The sequence below is a fragment of the Chrysochloris asiatica genome, unplaced genomic scaffold (assembly GCF_000296735.1).
Source record: "Chrysochloris asiatica unplaced genomic scaffold, ChrAsi1.0 scaffold00485, whole genome shotgun sequence".
NCBI classification, from domain to species: Eukaryota; Metazoa; Chordata; class Mammalia; order Afrosoricida; family Chrysochloridae; genus Chrysochloris; species Chrysochloris asiatica.
The window spans coordinates 540,485-562,075 of NW_006409003.1; the positions used below are offsets into that span (position 1 = coordinate 540,485).

At 43.9% G+C, this 21,591-nt stretch overlaps 2 protein-coding genes across 2 annotated transcripts in view; both read left to right on the top strand.

Moving 5' to 3' along the window:
- LOC102821146 (zinc finger and SCAN domain-containing protein 5B-like) overlaps positions 1–545 on the top strand; it is a 5,493-nt gene extending 4,948 nt beyond the window's left edge. The window contains exon 3 of the mRNA XM_006877345.1: positions 109–545. Coding sequence (XP_006877407.1) covers positions 109–545 — 437 coding nt within the window. The remainder of the gene's footprint in view (positions 1–108) is intronic.
- Positions 546–10,368: 9,823 nt separating this feature from the next.
- The window catches only part of LOC102821545 (zinc finger protein 548-like), a 26,084-nt gene continuing 14,861 nt past the window's right edge, over positions 10,369–21,591 (top strand). The window contains exons 1-2 of the mRNA XM_006877346.1: positions 10,369–10,436; positions 13,310–13,476. Coding sequence (XP_006877408.1) covers positions 10,369–10,436; positions 13,310–13,476 — 235 coding nt within the window. The remainder of the gene's footprint in view (positions 10,437–13,309; positions 13,477–21,591) is intronic.

A 21,591-nucleotide genomic window follows, 5' to 3' on the forward strand; every position in this document is an offset into this window, starting at 1 on the left:
CACCAAGGACTGTGGGGCCAACTGACCATGATTTACGGATGCGTCTGAGACCAACTAAGCACAATTCACCAAGGACTGTGGGGCCAACTGACCATACTATTGCTCAAGATCAAGAGTCCACAAGACGTTCACCCTATCAATGTAAATATTGCAAGAAAATGTTTATTTATAAATCTCAGTTTGACATCCACCAGAGGACACACACAGGAGAGAGGCCCTTTAAGTGCAGTTCTTGTGGGAAAGGCTTCATACAGCCCTCAGATGTCCGTGTCCACCAGCGAATCCACACAGGGGAGAAGCCATTCAAATGCGACATCTGTCACAGAGAATTCACCCACGAGTCCACCCTGCATGGCCACAAAAGGGTCCACACAAACGAGAGACCTTACCATTGCACAGTGTGTGGGAAACGCTTCAGCCATAAGGGGAACCTCAATGTTCATCAACGAATCCACACAGGAGCAAAGCCTTACGTCTGTCCCCAATGTGGGCACACCTTTCGTCAGCTTGGAACTTTGCAACGCCACAAAAAAATGCATTTGTAAAAGAAGTCCTAATGATATTGTATTGGAGACTTGATGACTAAGTGGATAAACTCTTGGCTGCTAACCAAAAGGTTGGCAGTTCAACCCGACCCAGAAACTCCAATGAAGAAAAACCTGACAATGTGTAAAGATTACACCCTAGAAAACCCTATGGTTTTGACACATGGGTTTGCTGTGAGTTAAAATTGACTTGATCGTACCCAGAATTAACATCAATGATTCTGTAACCATGTTCAAATCACTTCTGCCCAAAAGGAAGTTAATGATTTGTCACCTACATTCCCAAGGATTTTGACATCTGAAGCACTTACAAGGCTCTTGACACGCAGTTGGAGCTTTATACATTTTTGTTACCTGGATCTTTGGATAACTGTTTATTTCCTCTACTGGCTTTTGTTGCCTGTTTTACTGTTTTTCAAGATTTGCTTCCTTCTCGACTTCTGGGTTCATATTGCTTCCAGTGTGCTGGCTAGGTTAAAATATAAGAAATTGTGATATTGTTAAGTGCCGTCGAGTCGGTTCCAACCTATAGCGACCCTGTACAGGGTTTCCGAGGCTGTAAATTTTTACAGGAGCAGAAAGCCTCATCTTTCTCCCATGAAACAGCTGGTAATTTCGAACCGCTGACCTTGCGGTTCACAGCCCGATTCATAACCACTATGCTACCAGAGCTAATTAAGGTTTTACACCAATTTGACTGAACCAGGATTCTCAGAGGTTTGGTAGTTAAAATCTAATACCCTTCATGATGAGATTTATTATGATGTAATCACTCTCAGGATGCGAACATCTTTGATCTGATGTGATCATCCTAGAAGTTGTGCATTCTCACTTCTATGATGTTAATGATGATGTCATCTACAGGATTCGGTTGTATCTTGAGTCAATCTCTTTTCAGATATGAAGGAAATTGAACAGGCGTGCAGAGCTTAGGGGGACTTTCTAAACTGAGAGAATAACTTTGTTAGAGGCATTTACTTGTAGTATCTCTGTTACCACAGCACTAGAGAACTAAGACAGATCCAAACCCAAACCCATAGCTATGGAACCCATTCAGCTCATAGCAATCCTGTGGGACAGTAGAATTGCTTTGTAGGGTTTTTGCTATTTCAAAGTTTTAATGCCTCCTAATATATTCAGAATTTAATTATCCCCAAACTTATCTCTCCCATGACTTGATGTAATTTTTCTCTCTGGTGTCTTTCCCTCAAATAAGCAGCTGTTTTCTCAGCCTATTACAGGAAGGTTGAATAACTAGTCCTAATTAACATAAGTGCTAGGAAACATGGAAATGTGATGCCCTCTACTTTTTTTAGAGTCCCAGAGAGGCTTGTTAAGAGAGTTTTAATGAGCCCCAGAGAGCTTGCTCTGTTTCTGTCAGGTGAGAAGCTTAATTGGAATCAGAAAGTTAACGGCTGAGCATCTGCAAAACATGACGTGTCCATTCCCTGCTGAAAAGTGACCAATTTGGTATCAATGCTTCCTTGTAAACAGTTTTATACACACCTTATTGTTGTTAGGTGCCATCGAGTTGGTTCTAACTCAGTGACCCTATGCACAACAATACAAAACACTGCCTGGTCCTGTGCCAACCTCACAATTGTTACATTTGACACCACTGCTGCTGCCACTGTGCCAGTGCCTCTCATTGGAGGTCTTCCTCTTTCTCACTGACCGTCCACTTTACCAAGCATGATGTCCTTCTCCTGGTATCCTGTCCAAAGTATGAGAGATGAAGTTTCACCATCCTGGCTTCTAAGGAACATTCTGGCTGGACTTCTTTCAACACAAATTGGTTTGTTCTTCTGGCATTCCATGGTACTTTTCCTATTCGTCTCTAACACCATAATTCAAATGCATCAGTTCTCTGTTCTTCCTTATTCATTGTCTACTTTCACATGCATGTGAGATGACTGGAAATACCATGGCTTGGGTCAGGCACGCCTTAGTCCTCAAACTGGTATCTTTGCTCTCAAACAATTTACAGAGGTCTTGTGCAGCAGATTTGCCAAGTGCAATATGTCATTTGATTTCTTGATATTATTGATTGTGGACCCAGATATTTAATACTATAATAACAAATAGCATTTATTCAGAGCCAACATTAAAAAAAACAAAACACAACTTTGTCTGTTGCATTATTTTGTAATCCTATGAGGTATAGACTGTTTCTTCCTCCCATCATACAGATGAGGAAACTGAAGCTCTGCAAGATTACATACCTTGGTCAAATTCAGACAGTTGAGACGTGAAACGTCATTTAGAATCCATTCATTTTGCCTGCAAAGTACCCACTTCATACACTTCGCACATGGAATTGTAATTGACTTCTCTTTGTCTTCTCACTGATCTGTATATTCACTGAGGGCAAGGGCCTGGCCTCCTTCCTGTCTGTACGGGCAAGTCTTGCCTGACTCTAGGCGTGCTCCGTCCTTCGGCTAGTCTCCCCACAGCTGGCTTTACTCCATCAGGGAATCCCATTATGACAACATGAGCTGACCTCACACTGGTGGCTCCAAGTCACAACCCAAACATTCTGTTAGGAGCCGAGCATCCTAATTCCTCAGACTAATATAGGACAGAAGAGTGGACTCCAGCTCCAAATCTTTCATCCGCATGATAATGATGGAAAGATTTCAGAATTCTTTCACCTTTTTGTTTCTGTTTTTAATGGAATGCCCACTTCATGTATGCTTGCCATATGCAGGTGAGTTCAAACCAACTGGACAGAGAGGTTAGGTGTAAAGGGTATAGATTCAAATTCTGCTTTTGGTTTAATCCAGGGGAAGTAAGAAACTACTCCTAGAGAGAAATTATATTTCACTACTACAAGTTTTCTTTTCAAGGCAATAAAGTGTCACAGATATCTGTAAATGGCAACAAACATCCCATTGTCTCCTCATTGCACAGAACTCAAGTGCCTCTGACTCAAAGAAAGTCTTCACGACACACAGGTAAATCTATTTATCCACAGTCAGTAGAGTGAGAATTCTCCTCTCTAGTCTTTGGATCTGTTTGGTGACTGTGCCTTAGTGCATGTGTTAACGTTGTTGTGAAGCGCCGTCGAGTGGTTCTGACTCATAGCGACCCTATATAGGGTTTCTGAGGGGCGGCTGATGGGTTTGAACCACACACCTGCGGTCCAGCGCATTAACCCACAGGGCCACACCAGGACTCCTTGTTAGCATTATGGTCCATGAAATAGAAGGATTAGATCAGTGTTTGCTTGGAGATGAGACCCTACACTTCTCCATCACAGTAACGCTGCATTGGCCTCCCTTTTAGAGACTGCAGCTGTTTTTCCTTCATTTCGCTTTTGTTAGCACACACAAAAGTTTTGCCTCCGACCAGGTCAGATGAATGTGGCTGTCTGACTCTCATTGTCATCTGATACACAGGTTTCGGTGATAGAAAAGAGGAGTCCAGACAAAGAGGCTTTGCAAGTGTAAAGCTTTCTTTTTTCACCACTTGGTTTCTAAGTTTTGTTTGTCAATTTGTACTGGAGGAAATTTCATCTTAAAACACAGGAATCACCCCGGACAATTTATAAAGTCAGTGGCAGCCCTTTGGGAAGCTATGTGGTGTTTGTAAACAATCTCAGTTATATACAAGGGAGATGCCATGCACACTATGACCTATGACCCATTGCCAATTACGACTCACACTGACCCTGAAGGGCGGGCAGAGTAGAACGGCTTCGTAGGGTGTCCAAGGCTGTAATATTTACAGAAATAGATTGCTACAACTTTCTCCTACAGAACAGCTGCTGAGTTCGAACCCCTGGCCTTTCACTTAGTAACCCCGATTTAACCGCTGTGCTCCAGAGTCCCTTCTGCACAATTTATTGTCTCTAGTTCATGTTTGAGGAGGAGACACTGCTGTTGGCCCTCCTTGGCACCAGCTGTCTGACCTGATGAGGACACTCCTGTTTCCGAGGAGCTGCTGGTGAGTTTGAACTGCCGACTATGCAGTTCAAAGTGACCTTGCAGTCCAGCGCATTAACCCGCAGCACCATGCCAGAACTCCCAGAGCCCCTTTCAGTCTGCTCTAATTTTTTCCAGTTTCCCAGCTAGGGAAGAAGCATTCCCGCCCAGGTGACTGTAAAGGTAGACCAGGAACAAAATTAAATCTGTTATTCACAGTTCATATATTCATGCAGGGAGACACTGGATGCAAACAGAATGCCAGGCTTTGGCAAATCAAGTCTCGTTTTTTCTACTAGGAGGAGTCTTTGGGTGGTGCAAATAATTAAGCACTTGATTACTAGTCAAAAGGCTGGCAATCTGAGTTTACCTAGAGGCACCTTGGAGTCCTGGCGTGGCACTGTGGGGTAATGTACTGGACCTGCAAGGTCAGTTTGAACCCCGAGATCAGCAGTTCAAATTCACCAGCCTCTCCTCGGAAACCCTATACAGGGTTGCTATGAGTCGGAATCGACTCGGTGGCACTCAACAACAGAGGTGCCTTGGAAAGCAGACCTGGTGATGTGCTCCCAAAAGGTAACAACTTTGGAAACCTCAAGGATCAGTTAATGCTACACACACGGGACCACAATGAATCAGAATGGACTTGATGGGGCCTTACAACATCCATGCTAGCCATTGGATACGTTTATTAACATGCATCATCTTAGCTGTTAGGAAACTACTCCCTAGATCCCCTTGTTTAAAGAGCAAGTTATTTTCCTAAACTTATCTTAACTCTGTCTCTTCTTTCTGATCCCCTTCAAAGGTCTTCTAGTTCAGGCTCCTGCATACTTCTTGGAGCATCATGGTGAGTCAGGGGATCTGGGAGAGGGGGTGAGCATCCTTGGACAAAGTGACTGCAGAGGGTGACAGGTGGCTGTAACTACCCTATGTTGTTGTTGCTATTAAGTTGCTTCCAACTCACAGCAAGCCTTTAAGACAGAGTAGAACTGCCCCATAGCGTTTCCAACGTTGTAATATGGACTGCTAATCACAAGGTTGGTGGTTCAAACCTACCAGCTGCTCGTAGAAACATTATAAAGGATCACTTTGAGTTGGAACCAACTCGACGCTACTAATGAATAACAATTTTTGAGCTCAGATGGCCATAATTTTCTTCTGTGGGCTGTCCCATGTTGACTAAAAACCACAAACCTTGAGGCTATCGGTCCAGCGTTTAACCAGTGCACTACCAGGGATCCTCTACTACTCTATACAGCACCTTTTCGCCAATTAGAAAAAAGGTGCCCCCTCTGGACAGTTGGATTTGTAATTATGCCACTTGGGGCAGATTGGAAAATAGCATAGCTCCGATGACTCACATTTTAGTAAACAAAACAGACTGAATTTGATATTCCTTTATCAAACTCACAAAATGCATTATTAGATACATCAACTCTGTGGGTGGTCTTTCTAGTCGCTTGTCTGCTCAGCTTTTTCTCCTGGAACCTCCCTCAAGACCACTTGATTAGGAGGCCTTTGAACCTTTGTCTTGTTGCTCCTCCCACCCAAAGGAGCCTTCCCTCGCCTAGGCACACTTGTTAAGTGTCTGCTATGAGTTAGACACAACTTTCCACTCATCCTCATCCATCCCAAGCTGTCCTGTGAACATTTCCCTCACCCATTCGTACTGTTTCTAGCCAGCAGACTTCCAGTCCTGTCTGGGCTGTCTGATGACATGGATTCTAGTCTGTACCTGACACGAACTTGTCTGGGGAGCTTTCATTAGAGGTTCTCTGAGACCTCTGCCACCTCCAGCTGCAGGTCCAACACGTGCATCTCCATATGCAGACAAAGGGGATCATTTGATCAGCTCCCTGAAAAACTCCATTTTTCTTTTTAATTGTATTTTATTATATGTGTTTTTAAAAGTTCTTATTATGAATTGAGTGAAGGTTTACCAGGAAAATCATCAATTTTACAGTCAACAGATCATATACTTTGCTTCATTACAATGATTACAATCCCTTCCGTGTACCAACAGTTAACGGTGTTTACCTCGGGTCACTGTAACTATTGCATTCCTCCCTGTGTCTCCTGATGCCTTCATCTTTCCTCTGCTAACCTCCCTCTTGTTGTATATTTCCTGCCCTGTCACCTATGCTAATGAGTGTCTACTCTTTAGTCCATGAATAATTTTCCCTTTCCTCTCCCCCACTCCCTACCCCTAGAGCCATCATAGATTGTTTCTTTCATCAAGAAAATCATTTCCTGACTTTTTACAACATTGTTCTCATACAATATTTGCCCTTTTGTGATTCACTAATTTCATTCAACATAGTGTCCTCCAGGTTCATCTGTGTTGTGAGGTCTTTCACAGATTCATCATCACTTTTCAACATTGTGTGGTATTCCACTGTGTGTATGTACCAAAGTTTGTTTCACCATTCTTCTGTTGTTGATGAGCATTTGTTGTTAGGTGCCATTGAGTCGGTACCGACTCATAGAGATCTTATGCACGGCAGAACGAAACACTGCCCGATCCTGGGCCAACCTCACTACTGTTGCCATGCTTGACTCCATCGATGCTGCCACTTGGCCAATCCATCTCGTTGGAGGTCTTCCTCTTTTTCTCTGACCTTCCACCTTACCAAACATGATATCCTTCTCCAGCTCCTCTCTTCACGTCTACCCGATCTGCCATCTTGATTGAGCATTTAGACTGGCTATCTTTTTTCAAAAAAGTGTTTTATTGTGAATTATGTGATAGTTTACGTGGGAGAATGTCTCTATCTTTTTGATGTGTTTCTTGCAGACAGCATATTGAAGGATCCTGTTTTCTTATCTATTCTGCTGTCTCTGTCTCTTGACGGGTACATTTAATCCATTTACATTCAGTGTAATTATCAATAGGTATGAATTGATTGCTGTCTTTTTGCTGTGTGTATGTTTTTGGGTGTTTTGTGTGTGTGTGTTGCTGCTGGTTTTATTGTTGGGTTTTTTAATGAAAGTTTATTTGCATGGCAGTTTAGGTTCCCACTCAGCAATGTCTACATAAATGGTTGCATTCTTCACAATGCATGGACTCTCCTTATTTCTGTTCTGGTTGTTCCATTTCCAATAATCTAGTTTCCCTACCGGCTTAGCTTCTCATTTTTGTTTTTATTAATCACTGACCACTTGGTCTCATAGAGATATGTTATAAAAGGAGCACAGTACTTTATTTTATTATTCAGTATTTGTTATTTAGGTAAACAGTGACCTCAGAGGCTACTTTCACTTCAGTTTAAAGAGGATCTCAGGGCAATAATTTCAAAAAGTACTTCAATCTCAACCAGTCTAATAAGTCTGGGGTTTTTTGTGTTGTTGTTTTTTTTAATTTGAGATTTTGTTCTACATTTTCCCCATTCTATCAGGATCCATCTATTGTGGTTCTGACCAGAATGACTGGTAGTGGAAACTGAGCACCATCTAGTTCTGGTCTCAGGGTCGTGGAGGCCATGTCTCCTGTAGACTATTAGTCTTGCAGACTAGGTTTCTCCTGGAACCCTTAGCTTTTGATCCTATAGAAAGAGAGATGCTTACTGAAACCACACTAAAATTCCAGATTTCAGCTCAAAATGTTTCATAACAAAGTGTGATCCTCCTGCCCACCTAAAAGTCTACAATTAAGCATCTTCCTTTCCCACAGTCCAGATGGTTTTCATTAGCCAGGCGGATTTTCTCCCCGGGGTGACCCTCAGGGCATTTCCACTCAGTCAAAGGAACCCTTTCTGATGTACCAGTGAAAGGACAGATGGTGAGGGAAGGTCAAGTACTTGTTGTAGTTGTTAGGTGCCATCGAGTCGGTACCAACCCATAGCAACCTTATGCACAGCAGAACGAAACACTGCCCGATGCTGGGCCAACCTCACTACTGTGACCACACTTGAGTCCATTGATGCTGCCACTTGGCCAATCCATCTCATTGGGGTCTTCCTCTTTTTCTCTGACCCTCCCACCTTACCAAACATGATATCCTTCTCCAGCGACTGGTCCCTCCTGACAATACGTCCGAAGTATGAGAGACTAAGTTTGGCCATCTTGGCCTCCAACGAGCCCTCTGGCTGCACTTCTTCCAACACAGATCTGTTGGTTCTTTTGGCAGCCCATGGCACTTTCAATACTCTCCTCCAACACCATAACTCAAATGCATCATCTCTGCCAAGTAGGGGACCAGGGACCCCTCAATTTGTCAGATGTTAAAAGTGGTGGAACAATGTAGGTACTTTGTCTGTTGCTCTTAGTTCAATGTATACAAACAATAACTGCTTTATGTTGTTGTCTTTAATTTCAGAACCCACGAAGGAGGAGGAGCATAAACCCGAGCTGACAATGAACAACCACATTTTTATAGCTCATTCTGTAGAACTAAGATCCGGCACATGGGACTCAGGTTTGGAATCTCTGGGTACCACAAACCATTAAGTGCTTGACTACTAGCCAAACAGTTGGCAGTTCAAACCTACCCATAGGTTCCTCAAAGAAAGGCCTGATATTGTACTTTGGAAGAACTCAGCCATGAAATCTCTTTGGATTATAGTTCTATTCTGACACACGGCAGCTGCCAGGCGTCAACAGCAATTAGTTTGGTTTTTTTGGTTTAGGGACACAGGTTCGTGGAATCACTACAATATCACACACCTTGAAGCAGCCAGGGTAATTCTGGATTCAAAGACTGAAAACCACTCTCATTCTAACAACATAGATGGCTGCTGTTACACTGAAGGGTCTCACGGTACAATAAGACCTTGTCCGAGGACAGGAAGTGGATGAGAAAAGGGTGCAAGGCTTAGGTGCAAATTCAAGTTTTATTTCTTCACACAGACTAAGAAATCTAGCCTCAGTAATTTTTTTAAACTTTAAAAATACTATTTTTTCCATTTTGTCTTTTAACACCCATTCCCCTTTGAAATAACAATGATTAGCAAGGTAACTGATAAACCCCAAACCAAACCTGCTCTCATTGAATCCATTCCAACTCAGTGTGACCCTCTACAGGGTTTCTGAAAGTGTAAAGATGGGAACAGCCTCATCTTTCTCATGGAGTGACTGGTAAGTTTGAACTGATGACCTAGTGGTCAGCAGCCAAACACCTAACCCACAGCACCACCAGGTTATGTGCCATGGAGTCAGTTCTGACCCACAGCGACCCTGCACAGGGTTTCCGAGGCTGTAAATCTTTACGGGAGCAGAAAGCCTCATATTTCTCCCGCAGAACAGCTGGTAGCTTCGAGCTGCTAACCATGAGCTTAGCAGCCCAATTTGTAACCACTATACAACCAGAGCTCCTTGTTGTTGTTGTTAGGTGCCATCGAGTCCGTACCAACTCATAGCAACCCTATGCACAGCAGAACAAAACACTGCCCAATCCTGGGCCAACCTCACTACTGTTGCCACGCTTCAGTCCATCGATGCTGCCACCTGGCCAATCCATCTCGTTGGGGGTCTTCCTCTTTTTCTCTGAGCCTCCACCCTACCAAACATGATATCCTTCTCCACTGACTGGTTCCCTCCTGACAATATGTCTGAAGTATGAGAGATAAAGTTTGGCCATCCTAGCCTCCAAGGAGCACTCTGGCTGCACTTCTTCCTACACTGATCTGTTGGTTCTTTTGGCAGCCCATGGCACTTTCAATATTCTCCTCCAACACCATAACTCAAATGCGTCAATTCTTCTATGGTCTTCCTTATTCACTGTCCAGCTTTCGCATGCATATGAGGTTATTGAAAATAGCATGGCTTGGGTCAGGCACACCTTAGTCCTCAAGCTGACATCCTGAGCTCCTTAGACACTATCAAAATGCAATGCTATGAGAACTTCTTTTTCTCCCCCAATGTCAGGCATGATTCCACATAGACCTGCTCTTGTCCGGGTTATGGTAGCTGCGTGCATAGCCATCAGCACTGCTCTGCTAAGTGGGATCGCTGTTTTCTATGTGGTACGGTAAGTATGTGCTCTATGTACCACCTACTATTTTTTGGGAAGATATAATAAATTAACGAAGGCATTATTTAGTTCAAAGGGTGATGATGATCATTATAATCGTAAAATGATTGTAGTTGTTATACATTTCGTGAGTTGGGTCTTGACATCAAAGAAACAAAAACAAAACAGAACAGAAGACAGTGTAGGAGCCTAGACGATATCAGGAAGCATTACATATAGTAAAGTGAATCCTGATTTTTAAACTTTTCACAAACATGTCCACCTGTAGTTGTTATGTAAAGGTATTTCTTGCCGTGGGTCATGGTCAAAAATGTTTGAAAATCACTGTTTGAGACACTAGACTCAAACATTTTTTGGGGGGACCCAGTGTCCCTCCCAAAATGTGATGTTCTAAAAGAAACTCAATTATTGTTGTCAGGTGCCATCTAGTCAGTACCGACTCAGAGCGACCCTCTGCACAACAGAACCAAACAGTGCCCAGTCCTATGCCAACCTCACAATTACTGCCCTGCCTGAGCGCATTGCTGCTGCCACTGTGCCAATCAATCCATTTCATTTTCTCTGACCCTCCACTTACCAAACTTGATGCCCTTCTCCTAGTCCCTCTGATAATATGTCCTAAGTATGAGAGATGAAGTGTGTCCATCTTAGCTTCCAAGGAGCACTCTCTGGCTGTACGTCTTCCAACACAGATCTGTTTGTTCTTTTGGCAGTCCATGGTACTTTCAATATTCTCCTGCAACACCATAACTTATTCACTGTCCAACTTTTGCATGCATATGAGGTTATTGAAATTCCATGGTTTGTGTCAGACGCACCTTAGTTCTCAAACAGACATCTTTGCTCTTCAACACTTTAGAGACATCTTGTGCAGCAGATTTGCCTAATGCAATACGACATTTAATATCTTGACTGCTGCTTCCAAGAGCGTTGATGGCTCATCCGGGCAAAATGAAGTCCTTGACAACTTCAATCTTTTCTCTGTTTATCTTGGTGTTATTTATTGGTCCATAATGAGGATTTTTGTTTTCTTTATATTGAGGTGCAACCCATATTGAAGGCTGTGATCTTTGATCTTCATCAATAAGTATATTAAATCCTCTTCACTTTCAGCAAGCAAGGTTGTATCATCTGCATATTGCAGGTTGTTAATGAGTCTTCCTCCAATCCTAATGCCACGTTTTTCTTCATACAGTCCATCTTTCATTATTTGCTCAGCATACAGATTGAATGAAAGAATATAACCCTGGAACATACCTTTCCTAATTTTAAACCATTCAGTGTCCCCTGTTACGTTTGCATGACTGCCTCTTGGTCTATGCAAGGGTTCCTCATGAACACAATTAAGTGTTCTGGAATACTCATTCTCTGCAATGTTGTCCATAGCTTGTCATGATCCACACAATCAAAAGCCTTTGCATAGTCCATAAAGCACAGGTAAACATCTTTCTGGTATTCTCTGCTTTGAGCCAAGATCCATCGGACATCAGCAATGATATCCTTTGTTCCACGTCCTCATCTGAATCCGGCCTGAACCTCTGGCAATTCCCTGTCAATGTACTGCTGCAGCGGTTTCTGAATTATCTTTGCAAAATTTTATTTGCCTGTTATATTAATGATATTGTCCGATGACTTCTGCATTCTGTTGTTGGGTGACATCTCTTTGGAATGGGCACAAATATAGATCTTTCCCAATCAGTTGGACAGGTAGCTGTCGTCCAAATTTCTTGGCAAAGATGAGTGAGTGCCTCCAGTACTGCGTCAGTTTACTGAAGGATTTAAATTTGTATTCCATCAATTCCCAGAGATTTGTTCTTTGCCAGTGCCTTCAGTGTACGTTGGACTTCTTTCTTTAGTATCATTGGCTCTTGATCATATGCTACCTCTTGAAATGGTTGAAAATTAACCATTTCCTTTTGGTACAGTAACTCTGTGTATTCCTTCCATCTTCTCTTGATGCTTTCTGCATCATTCAATATTTTGCCTGTAGAATCCTTCAATATTTCAAGTCGAGGCTTGAGGTATTTCTTCAGTTCATCACTTGTCTGTCAGTGTGTGGTACTGTGGTGGCTTGAATGTTGTAGTGATTTTGGAAGGTACGCCACGGATGGATATTTTAAACCAACAGGGTCACCCATGGTGGACGGGTTTCAGCTGAGTTTCTAGACTAAGAAGAAGGTAGATAAACTACTTCTGAATATTTAGTCACTGAAAATTTTATGGATATTACTGACTAGTATAAATTATTTATCTAACTTATAGCTGTTTTTTTGTCAGCCCCTTAAATCTTGTATTTGACACAAGTGCCTCCTCATCCCAGTCCTGGCTGTGATCCAGTCTTGGGAATTATTAGAGCTACGTCTTGGACTCCTAGAGTGTCACTGTAGGATAAGTGCTGGACTGCTAACCACAAGATCGGTGGTTCAAACCCATCAGCTGCTCTTTAGAAACCCTAGACAGGGTCACTGTGAGTCGGAACCAACTCGATGGCGTTTAACAACCAGCACCTTTCCTGCCTGTCCACATAAACACCCGAGAGTGACTGTAGCCATCAGTGACGTAGACACATGAGAGTGACTGTAGACATCATTGACGTAGACACCTGAGAGTGACTATAGCCATCAGTGATGTGGATGCCTAACAGTGACTAGCCATCGGTGACATAAACACCTGAGAGTGACTATAGCCATCAGTGATGTGGACACCTGAGTGTGACTGTAGCCATCTTTGTTTAGAAGTCTAGTTCTGCCTCCCTCCCCTACCTACCACCTTGTACAAGTGACTCATTTCCAGTCAAAAGATCACATCGTTAAGGTATAAAGATTTACGATGAACATTGTGCTCCTAAATTCATCTGTTGTACTCTCCAGCCGTCTGGTCCAGGCCGAGGAAAGACAAAAACTTGCATTGCTTTATAAGAACGTCAGGATACCGTTATTAGGAGATGAAGAAGAGGGTGCCGAGGATGAGGGGCAGACCGAATCTACCTACCTGCTTCCGGAGAATGAGAAGGAACTTGAAGGGTTCATTCATTCAGGTAGAGGACCTCCCAGTCTAACGGTCAGATGTGAAGTCACACAAAGCTAACAATCATGGTTTGCTTTTCAAAGGGTAAACTAATTGGGAATGAATAGTGTTTGAGGTAAGGAAAGTTAAGATTTATGGCCAGTCCTATACACAAAAAGGAGCTCTGGTAGCGTAGTGGTTACGAATCAGGCTGCGAACCTTAGGGTCAGCAGTTTGAAACTAGCAGCTGTTCCGTGGGAGAAAGATGAGGCTTTCTGCTCCTGTAAAGATTTATAGCCTCAGAAACCCTGTACAGGGTTGCTATGAGTCGGAACCGACTCCACGGCACATAACAACAATAATAGAAAAAAAAAGTCATTTTCATCCAATTATACAAAAGGACAAATAGCAATCAGGTTGCTTGGTGCCTTCTGTAGGACAATTTAAAATAAACTTAAATGGCGTCCTGGTATGGCACTGTAGGATGAGTGCTGGGCTGCTAACCACAAGGTTGGCAGTTCAAACCCACCAGCCACTCCTTAGAAACCCTATTTAGGGTTGCTATGAGTCAGAACCAACTTGATGGCCCTTCACAACAACAAAGTGGAGTTGAGGAAATGAACTGTTTCCTGGACAGAACATTTCCCTTAAACATCCTTGTTAACATGGTGGTGTTCCTGGTTAAGGGTCCCTGAGGGGCACTAATGTTTTTCACTCCTGGTGTGGCACTTTAGGATAAGCACAGGATTGCTGACCACAAGGCCAGCGGTTCAAACCCCACCGGTGCTCTTTGGAAACCTTATACAGGGTCGCTGTGAGTCGGAACCGACTCCATAGCACTAGCAACAGCAAATTAATCCAAAGAGAGTCCCGGTGTGCAGCGGCAGGATCAGCACTGTAGGTTAAAGGCTGCTAACCGAAATGGGCCTTGATGTAACAGCACTGGACGACAGTGAACACCAGCCTCAAGGTGGGTGCTTTGTACACCCCGTGGTGTACTACACACAGGAAGGCACAGTGACCTGCATCATAAGGCTGCTGCCGTTGTTAAGTGCTGTTGTCGTTTGCAGCTCATAGTGACCCTGTATAAGGTTTCTGAGGAGCAGCTTCTGGATTTGAACTGCCGACCTTGTGGTTAGCAGTGCAGGGTTTATCCTATAGAGTCACACCAGGACAGCTCAGAAACCTCCGGAGCACTTCTACGCTATAAGACATGGGGTCACCATTAATAACAGTCTGGACAGTACCAAGTGACTTAGGGTTCCTGCATTTAGAACCCCAGACTCACTGACCTCTGTGGATTCTGACTCACACCGACCCTGTAGAACAGAGTGAAACTGTCTGGGGTTTCCATGGTTGTAATTCTTCATGGAAGTCAACTATGATGGCTTTTGCCCAGCAGCAGCTGGTAGGTTCAAACCACTGACCTTTTGTTTGGCAGCCCAGTGCTTTAAGCACTGCACCACCAGGGACCCCTGCATTTAGAACATAGTTTAGCATATGTTCCATCTATACCCACTGGTGGAGTTTGATGCGGAAACAAGATCCAAACCCACACATCAGAACTCACTACCTCCTCTATCCAAGAGATGCTTTTCATGGGTGTTTTCTGCATTTTCGGTGAGGAAAGGGCAATATTGTTGTTGTTAAGTGCCATCGAGTCGGATCCGACCCATAGCGACCCTGTACAGGGTTTCCGAGGCTGTAAATCTTTATGGGAGCAGAACGCCTCATCTTTCTCCCACGGAGCGGCTGGTAGTTTCGAACTGCTGGCCTTAAGGTTCGCAGCCCGATTCGTAACCACTACGCTACCAGGGCAATATAGACGCTAATATAAACCGGATTCAGTGGAAGAGCTGTGATATTCCTGGGTACCTGTTTAGAAAATTCTAGCCCAAAAGTACATAGAAAGTGCAGTATCAGATTCCATCCTATTAAGTTTCCCTGGCATGGATTTCCTCCCTAACAACTGGAGGCACAAAGAGAAAACGGAGGAGTGCCCAAGAGTAGAAGAGAGTATCTGCTTGTTGAGGCAGGTGGCCTTTATTGTTCCCAGTAGAATGTCTTCTCATCTCTCTGGATTATTCCTTTCCTACATGTTCTTCTTAGCTCCATTTTTCTTACGAGGAAACTAGAGATGTCAAAACAAATATGACATCAGACTAAGACATTTATAAAGTTTGAATGCAGAAAGTGGGAAGATAGTTTGAAAATTCAAGTTTCACCATCCTTGTCAAAGAAATACCATTTATCACTGCCTGCTAAATTTCACTGTATGTACCTTTATTTTCCCCAAACTTTTCTCCTCACTCTTTCGATTTCCATTTCTATTCCTGGTGGTAAGCTCATTAACATTATGTTCTACATTTCAGTTATTAAATCAAAAAGGAAGAAAATTATTGAAAAGAAGAAATTGAGTGAAAACCAAAAATCAGTAAAGGAGACGAAAACACAGAGCGCCACGCACCATGCAAAAACGGGACAGTTGTGAGTGCACATAAAAGAGACACAAGACACGCTAAGCAACGTGGAGCGCTCACACATGGCTTACCCTCAGAGAGCCGGGTAGAAGAACATTCTGAATAACAGAAACCAGACGTTTATAACAGAAAATAAACATATTGCATATAGAAATACTTGCTTCTTAGCTCTCATAGTTCATGAATAACTATAACTTAATTAGAAAATAGAGAAAGTCAGGTTCCAACACTCCTCCATAACTGAGGACTCCACTGAGAATTGTGGGAAGACATCTGGTCATTAGCAGCTTGCAGGATTCCTACTTTTGTTTTTGTTTAACTCAGGGGTGGGGAACCTTTTTTCTGCCAAAATTTATTAACATCATTTGTGGGCCATACAAAATTATCAACTTAAAAATTAGCCTGCTCTATTTGGTTAAACATTTAATTAATTCACTGTAAGTCAAGCAGTTCAAGCTCACCAGTTGCTCCTTGGAAACCTTATATAGGGTCACTATGGGTTGGATTTGACTCAACAGCAGTTAATGACAGCTACAGCAGTGGAGTCCTGGTGTGGCGCTGTGGGTTAATGCACTGGACCGCAAGGTTGCTTTGAACTTCAAGGTCGGCGGTTCAAGCTCACCAGCCACTCCTTGGAAAGCCTATACAGGGTCACTATGGGTCGGAATGGACATGACAGCATTAACAACAACAAATGTGAGGGCTGGAATTGTGGTTGCCTTGGCAGGGCCAGACCAAATTATTTCGTGGGCCTCTGGTGTATGGTGCTATAGGACTGGACTGCGAACCACAAGGTTGGCGGTTCAAACCCACCAGCTGCTTCTCGGAAACCCTATACAGGGTTTCTATGAATCAGAACTGACTTGACAACAGTTAACAACAACAACATACGGCAATGATCCTCTTCCCTGGTTTAGCTACTGTACAACATACTGTATGTTTATGAGAACACACCCTGTAGAATCCCCTCCCCTTGAATGTGGACCTGCGAATGTAATTGTGGTGAAACAAGCTTGGTTGTTTTGAGATTTCCCCCCAGAGCCTGAGGAGTTCCTTTGCCTTAGTTCCTACTCCAGAGGTCTGTTACTTTTGTCCAAGTTGATCTGTATTTCCTGGGTAAGGTGTTTCAACTTGGCTTTGATACTTTTGTCTGTTCTTAAGTTTCTGTCTGCCCTGTGCTTGGTGTGCACCTTCCCAGGATTGACCACTATTGTTGTTGTTAGGTGCTATCGAGTCCATACCGACTCATAGAGACCCTATGCACAGCAGAATGAAACACTGCCCGATCCTGGGCCAACCTCACGACTGTTGCCACGCTTGAGCCCATCGATGCTGCCACTTGGCCAATCCATCTCGTTGGGGGTCTTCCTCTTTTTCTCTGACCCTCCACCTTACCAAACATGAAGTATGAGAGACAAAGTCTGGCCATCTTGGCCTCCAAGGAGCACTCTGGCTGCACTTCTTCCATAACAGATCTATTGGTTCTTTTGGCAGTCCATGGCACTTTTCAATATTCTCCTCCAACACCAGAACTCAAAAGCATCAATTCTTCTATGGTCTTCCTTATTCACTGTCCAGCTTTCGCGTGCATATGAGGTTATTGAAAATACCATGGCTTGGGTCAGGTGCACCTTAGTCCTCAAGCTGACATCTTTGCTCTTCAATACTTAAAAAAGTTCCTGTGCAGCAGATTTGCCTAATGCAATACGTCATCTGATCTCTTGACTGTCGCTTCTGTGAGTGTTGATAGTTGATCCAAGAAGAATGAAGTCCTTGACAACTTCAATCTTTTCTCCATTGATAAGAATGTTGTTTATTAGTCCGGTGGTGAGGATTTTTGTTTTCTTTGCATTGAGATGTAATCCGTACTGAAGGCTGTACTCTTTGATCTTCACCAGTAAATGTTTTAAGTCCTCTTATCTTTCAGCAAGCAAAGTTGTATCATCTGCATATCGCAGGTTGTTTTCCTCCAATCCTGATGCCACATTTTTTTTCATAGAACCCAGTTTCTCGGATTATTTGCTCAGCATACAGGTTGAATAAGTATGGTGAAAGAATACTACCCTGTTGTACATCTTTCTTCATTTTAAACCATCCAGTGTTCCCATGTTCTGTTCTAACAACTGCCTCTTGGTCCAGGTACAGATTCCTCATGAGCACAATTAAGTGTTCTGGAATACTCATATTCACAATGTTGTCCATAGCTTGTCATGATCCACACAACCAAAAGCCTTTGCGTAGTCAATAAAGCACAGGTAAACATCTTTCTGGTCGTCTCTACTTTCAGTTATTCTCTCAAAATTAGGTGAACAAATGTCCTTAATTAGCCTAAACTTGGGTATCATCATCCTGACTCAAACTGGAGCTGGGATCCTTGGAAAATCCTTTCTCCTTTGTCTTTATAACTTCACTCTGAAGACTGGTCTCACACTGAGGCACACAGACTTGATTCTCCACCAGCAGGTCATAGCCAACCCCTTGGTGCTTCTCTCAGATCTTGGCAGCTTTTGGATTGAAGTATTTCCTGGGTGACTTTGGATGTAGAGTTGCTTTCTTTTTACACCAAGTAAGGGGTGTGTGTGTGTCCTGCTTCCTGAGTGGCTTCCAGACCATTAAACTTTGCCCCAGGATTGGTAGACGGATAGAGAAAAGAATGAGATCCCCAAAGGGCATTGTCCTCTGCTGTTGGAGCCTGCATCTCTTAGTCAATGCTCACATTCCATGAGAATGACCAGCCCACGGAAGAACAGAAACGTAAGCATGAAATTTTCTTGGGTTATTGTACCTGGAATATTCCAGAGAGATTGATAGATGTTTAGTAAATGCACTCATCACCAATGATGTTATGTGCCTGGGACTCGCGCGCTGGGCAAGTCGAGCGGTTTCATGGTCCTGATCCTGCACGGATGCAGCATCATAGCGACAGCCTCTCCCCCAGAGCGTCCCATGAGGCCAGGGCCACATGCACCATCCTGGTCCTGGTGAGCATGCGCGTCTCTTTTACACTCTTGCTACTCTTTTGTTTTTTGCTGGCAAGTATACTGAGTTGAGAAGGCCCATGTGGGAGCCAAAGAACTAGAAGAAGTTTAATGTGTTTGTAGAGGGTCTGATGGAGAAAGCAGTGGGGGAAAAGCAAGGAAAGTAGGTGCCGGGGAAATGCATCAAACATCAGACTGATCCAAAGTTTTCATAGATGAAACCTGTTTCTTCAGCCTGGAACGAATTCCACAAATACCCACATTGCTCATCCCTCACCTTCTTCATGTGTTTGCTCAATGGTCCTGACTTATTGTGGGGTCCTGGCGTGGCGCTGCAGGATAATGCACTGGACCACAAGGTCAGTTTGAATTGCAAGGTGGGCACCAGCCTCTCCTTGGAAACCCTATACAGGGGCTCTATGAGTCAGGACTGACTTGATGGCACTAAACAGCAACACTAACCCTTATTGTAATAAAATGTCCTGTCTCTCCAAATCTCAGCAGCCTCATCGCTCCTTCAAATTGTGTTTATCACAGTCTAACACAATGTGGAGCTGGAGGGTAAGCTCTGGGCTGCCAACTGAAAGGTCAGCAGTTCAAACCCACCAGTCGCTCCTTGGAAACCCTATGCAGGGTCGCCGTGTCGGAATTGACTGGATGGCACTTAGCGACAACAGCTCTGCAATACCATAGAGCTTCTTTCCTGTGTTCTGTGTCTATCCCTTGACTAGGCTGTCAATTCAATAAGGGCCGCAGTCTGTCTTTATATACAGATATTTCCCACCTACAAGGAGCACCTGGTGAGCTTGAACCATCAACCTTGCAGTGCAAACTGACTTTGCAGTCCTGCGCATTAACCCACAGTGTTCCAGTAGAGCATGATCTCTGAAAGCTTTGGGGTTTTTTTTCTGCCTGTGAACAATTCCAGTTAAGAAGACCCTAATTCCACCTTGTACCTAAGTTGAAGTGTCCAGCTGCCAGTTTTTCTTTAAGTACCTCCTGAATTGCCGGAGTTAGGAGGAGAATATATTCAAAAGTGGGTTTGGGAACACTTCCTCCAGCTGGCCCTCATAGGAGCATTCCTGGACACACCCTAATGGTCGCTTGGTTGTGATGTCATACCAGGAGAGCCTCAGAGACTGTAGGCTTTCTTATCTGCAATAGTGCCTCCCTACAACAACAACAACAACAACTTTGAGTAGAGGGGCTCTGGTAGCATGTTGTTGTTGTTAAGTGCCGTCAAGTCGGTTCCGACCCATAGCGACCCTGTACAGGGTTTCCGAGGGTGTAAATCTTTACGGGAGTAGAAAGCCTCATCTTTCTCCCGCGGAGCGGCTGGTAGTTTCGAACCGCTGACCTTAAGGTTCGCAGCCCGATTCGTAACCATTACGCTACCAGAGTTTTAGTGGTTACAAATTGGGCTGTGAACAGCAAGGTCAGCAGTTCGAAACTACCAGCTGCTCCGCGGGAGAAAGATGCGTTCTGCTCCCGTAAAGATTAACAGCCTCAGAGACCCTGTGCAGGGTCATTATGAGTCGGAACTGACTCCACGGCACTTAACAACAACAACTTTCAGTAGAGGGGCTCTGGTAGCGTAGCGGTTATGAATTGGGCTGTGGGCCGCAAGGTCAGCAGTTCGAAACTACCAGCTGTTCCATGGGAGAAAAATGAGACTTTCTGCTCCGGTAAAGATTTACAGCCTCGGAAACCCTGCATGGGGTCACTTAACAACAACAACTCTGAGTAGGCCCCGCTTGTGTATGTGGTACACTACTGCCTTCAGTCGTGGTTGTGGGAGGCGATTCCTTTGTTCTCTGTGCTCTCTAAAAGGTCACCCACCACCACGTGGAGGTAGAATTTTGGAAATTCATCACAGCATCTATGTTTTCCCTGGCCAGGGTGATCTGTGTTTGTCGTGTATATACTCTTGCAGTAGGATAAGCACTGGACTGTGTGGTCAGTTTGAATCCCACGGTTGGTGGTTCAAACTCACCCGTTGCTCTTTAGAAACCCTACATCCAAACAACTCGAGGGCACTTCACAACAACAACAAGACTTAATAAGGGAGCGGGGCTCTTCCATACAATAAGCTGTAAACCACAAGGTGGGTGGTTTGAGTCCAGGGGCAAAAGAGGAGGATTTCAGCTCCCACAAACATACAGCCTCAAAAACCCTCTATAGGGTCGTTATCAGAACGGACTTGATGGTATTTAACAACAAGGAGCTCTGGTAGCATAGTGGTTATGAATTGGACTGTGTCTCTTCAAGTCTCTTCCTCTTCTCATCGGTCCCTTTTGTCATAACAGCCTATTACCCCCAAGATACCCTTGAAGATGGATCACCCCAGCAGCTGGTTCTCACATTTGCATTTCACAACTGTTTATCTGAATCATAATGTGCTAGTCAAACACTACCTGCCTTCACAAAAGACTTGAGCCTAACTTTATTGCAAGGAGATAAGACCATGGAGCTCTGGTAGCATAGTGGTTACGGATCGGGCTGCAAACCGCAAGGTCAGCAGTTCGAAACTACCAGCCGCTCCGCGGGAGAAAGATGAGACTTTCTGCTCCCATAAAGATTTACAGCCTCGGAAACCCAGTACAGGGTTTGAATCAGTTCCAATTCATAGCGACCCGGTAGAAGATTTCACTCACCAACGTTGTGGTTGCAGTCCAGTGCTTATCCTAT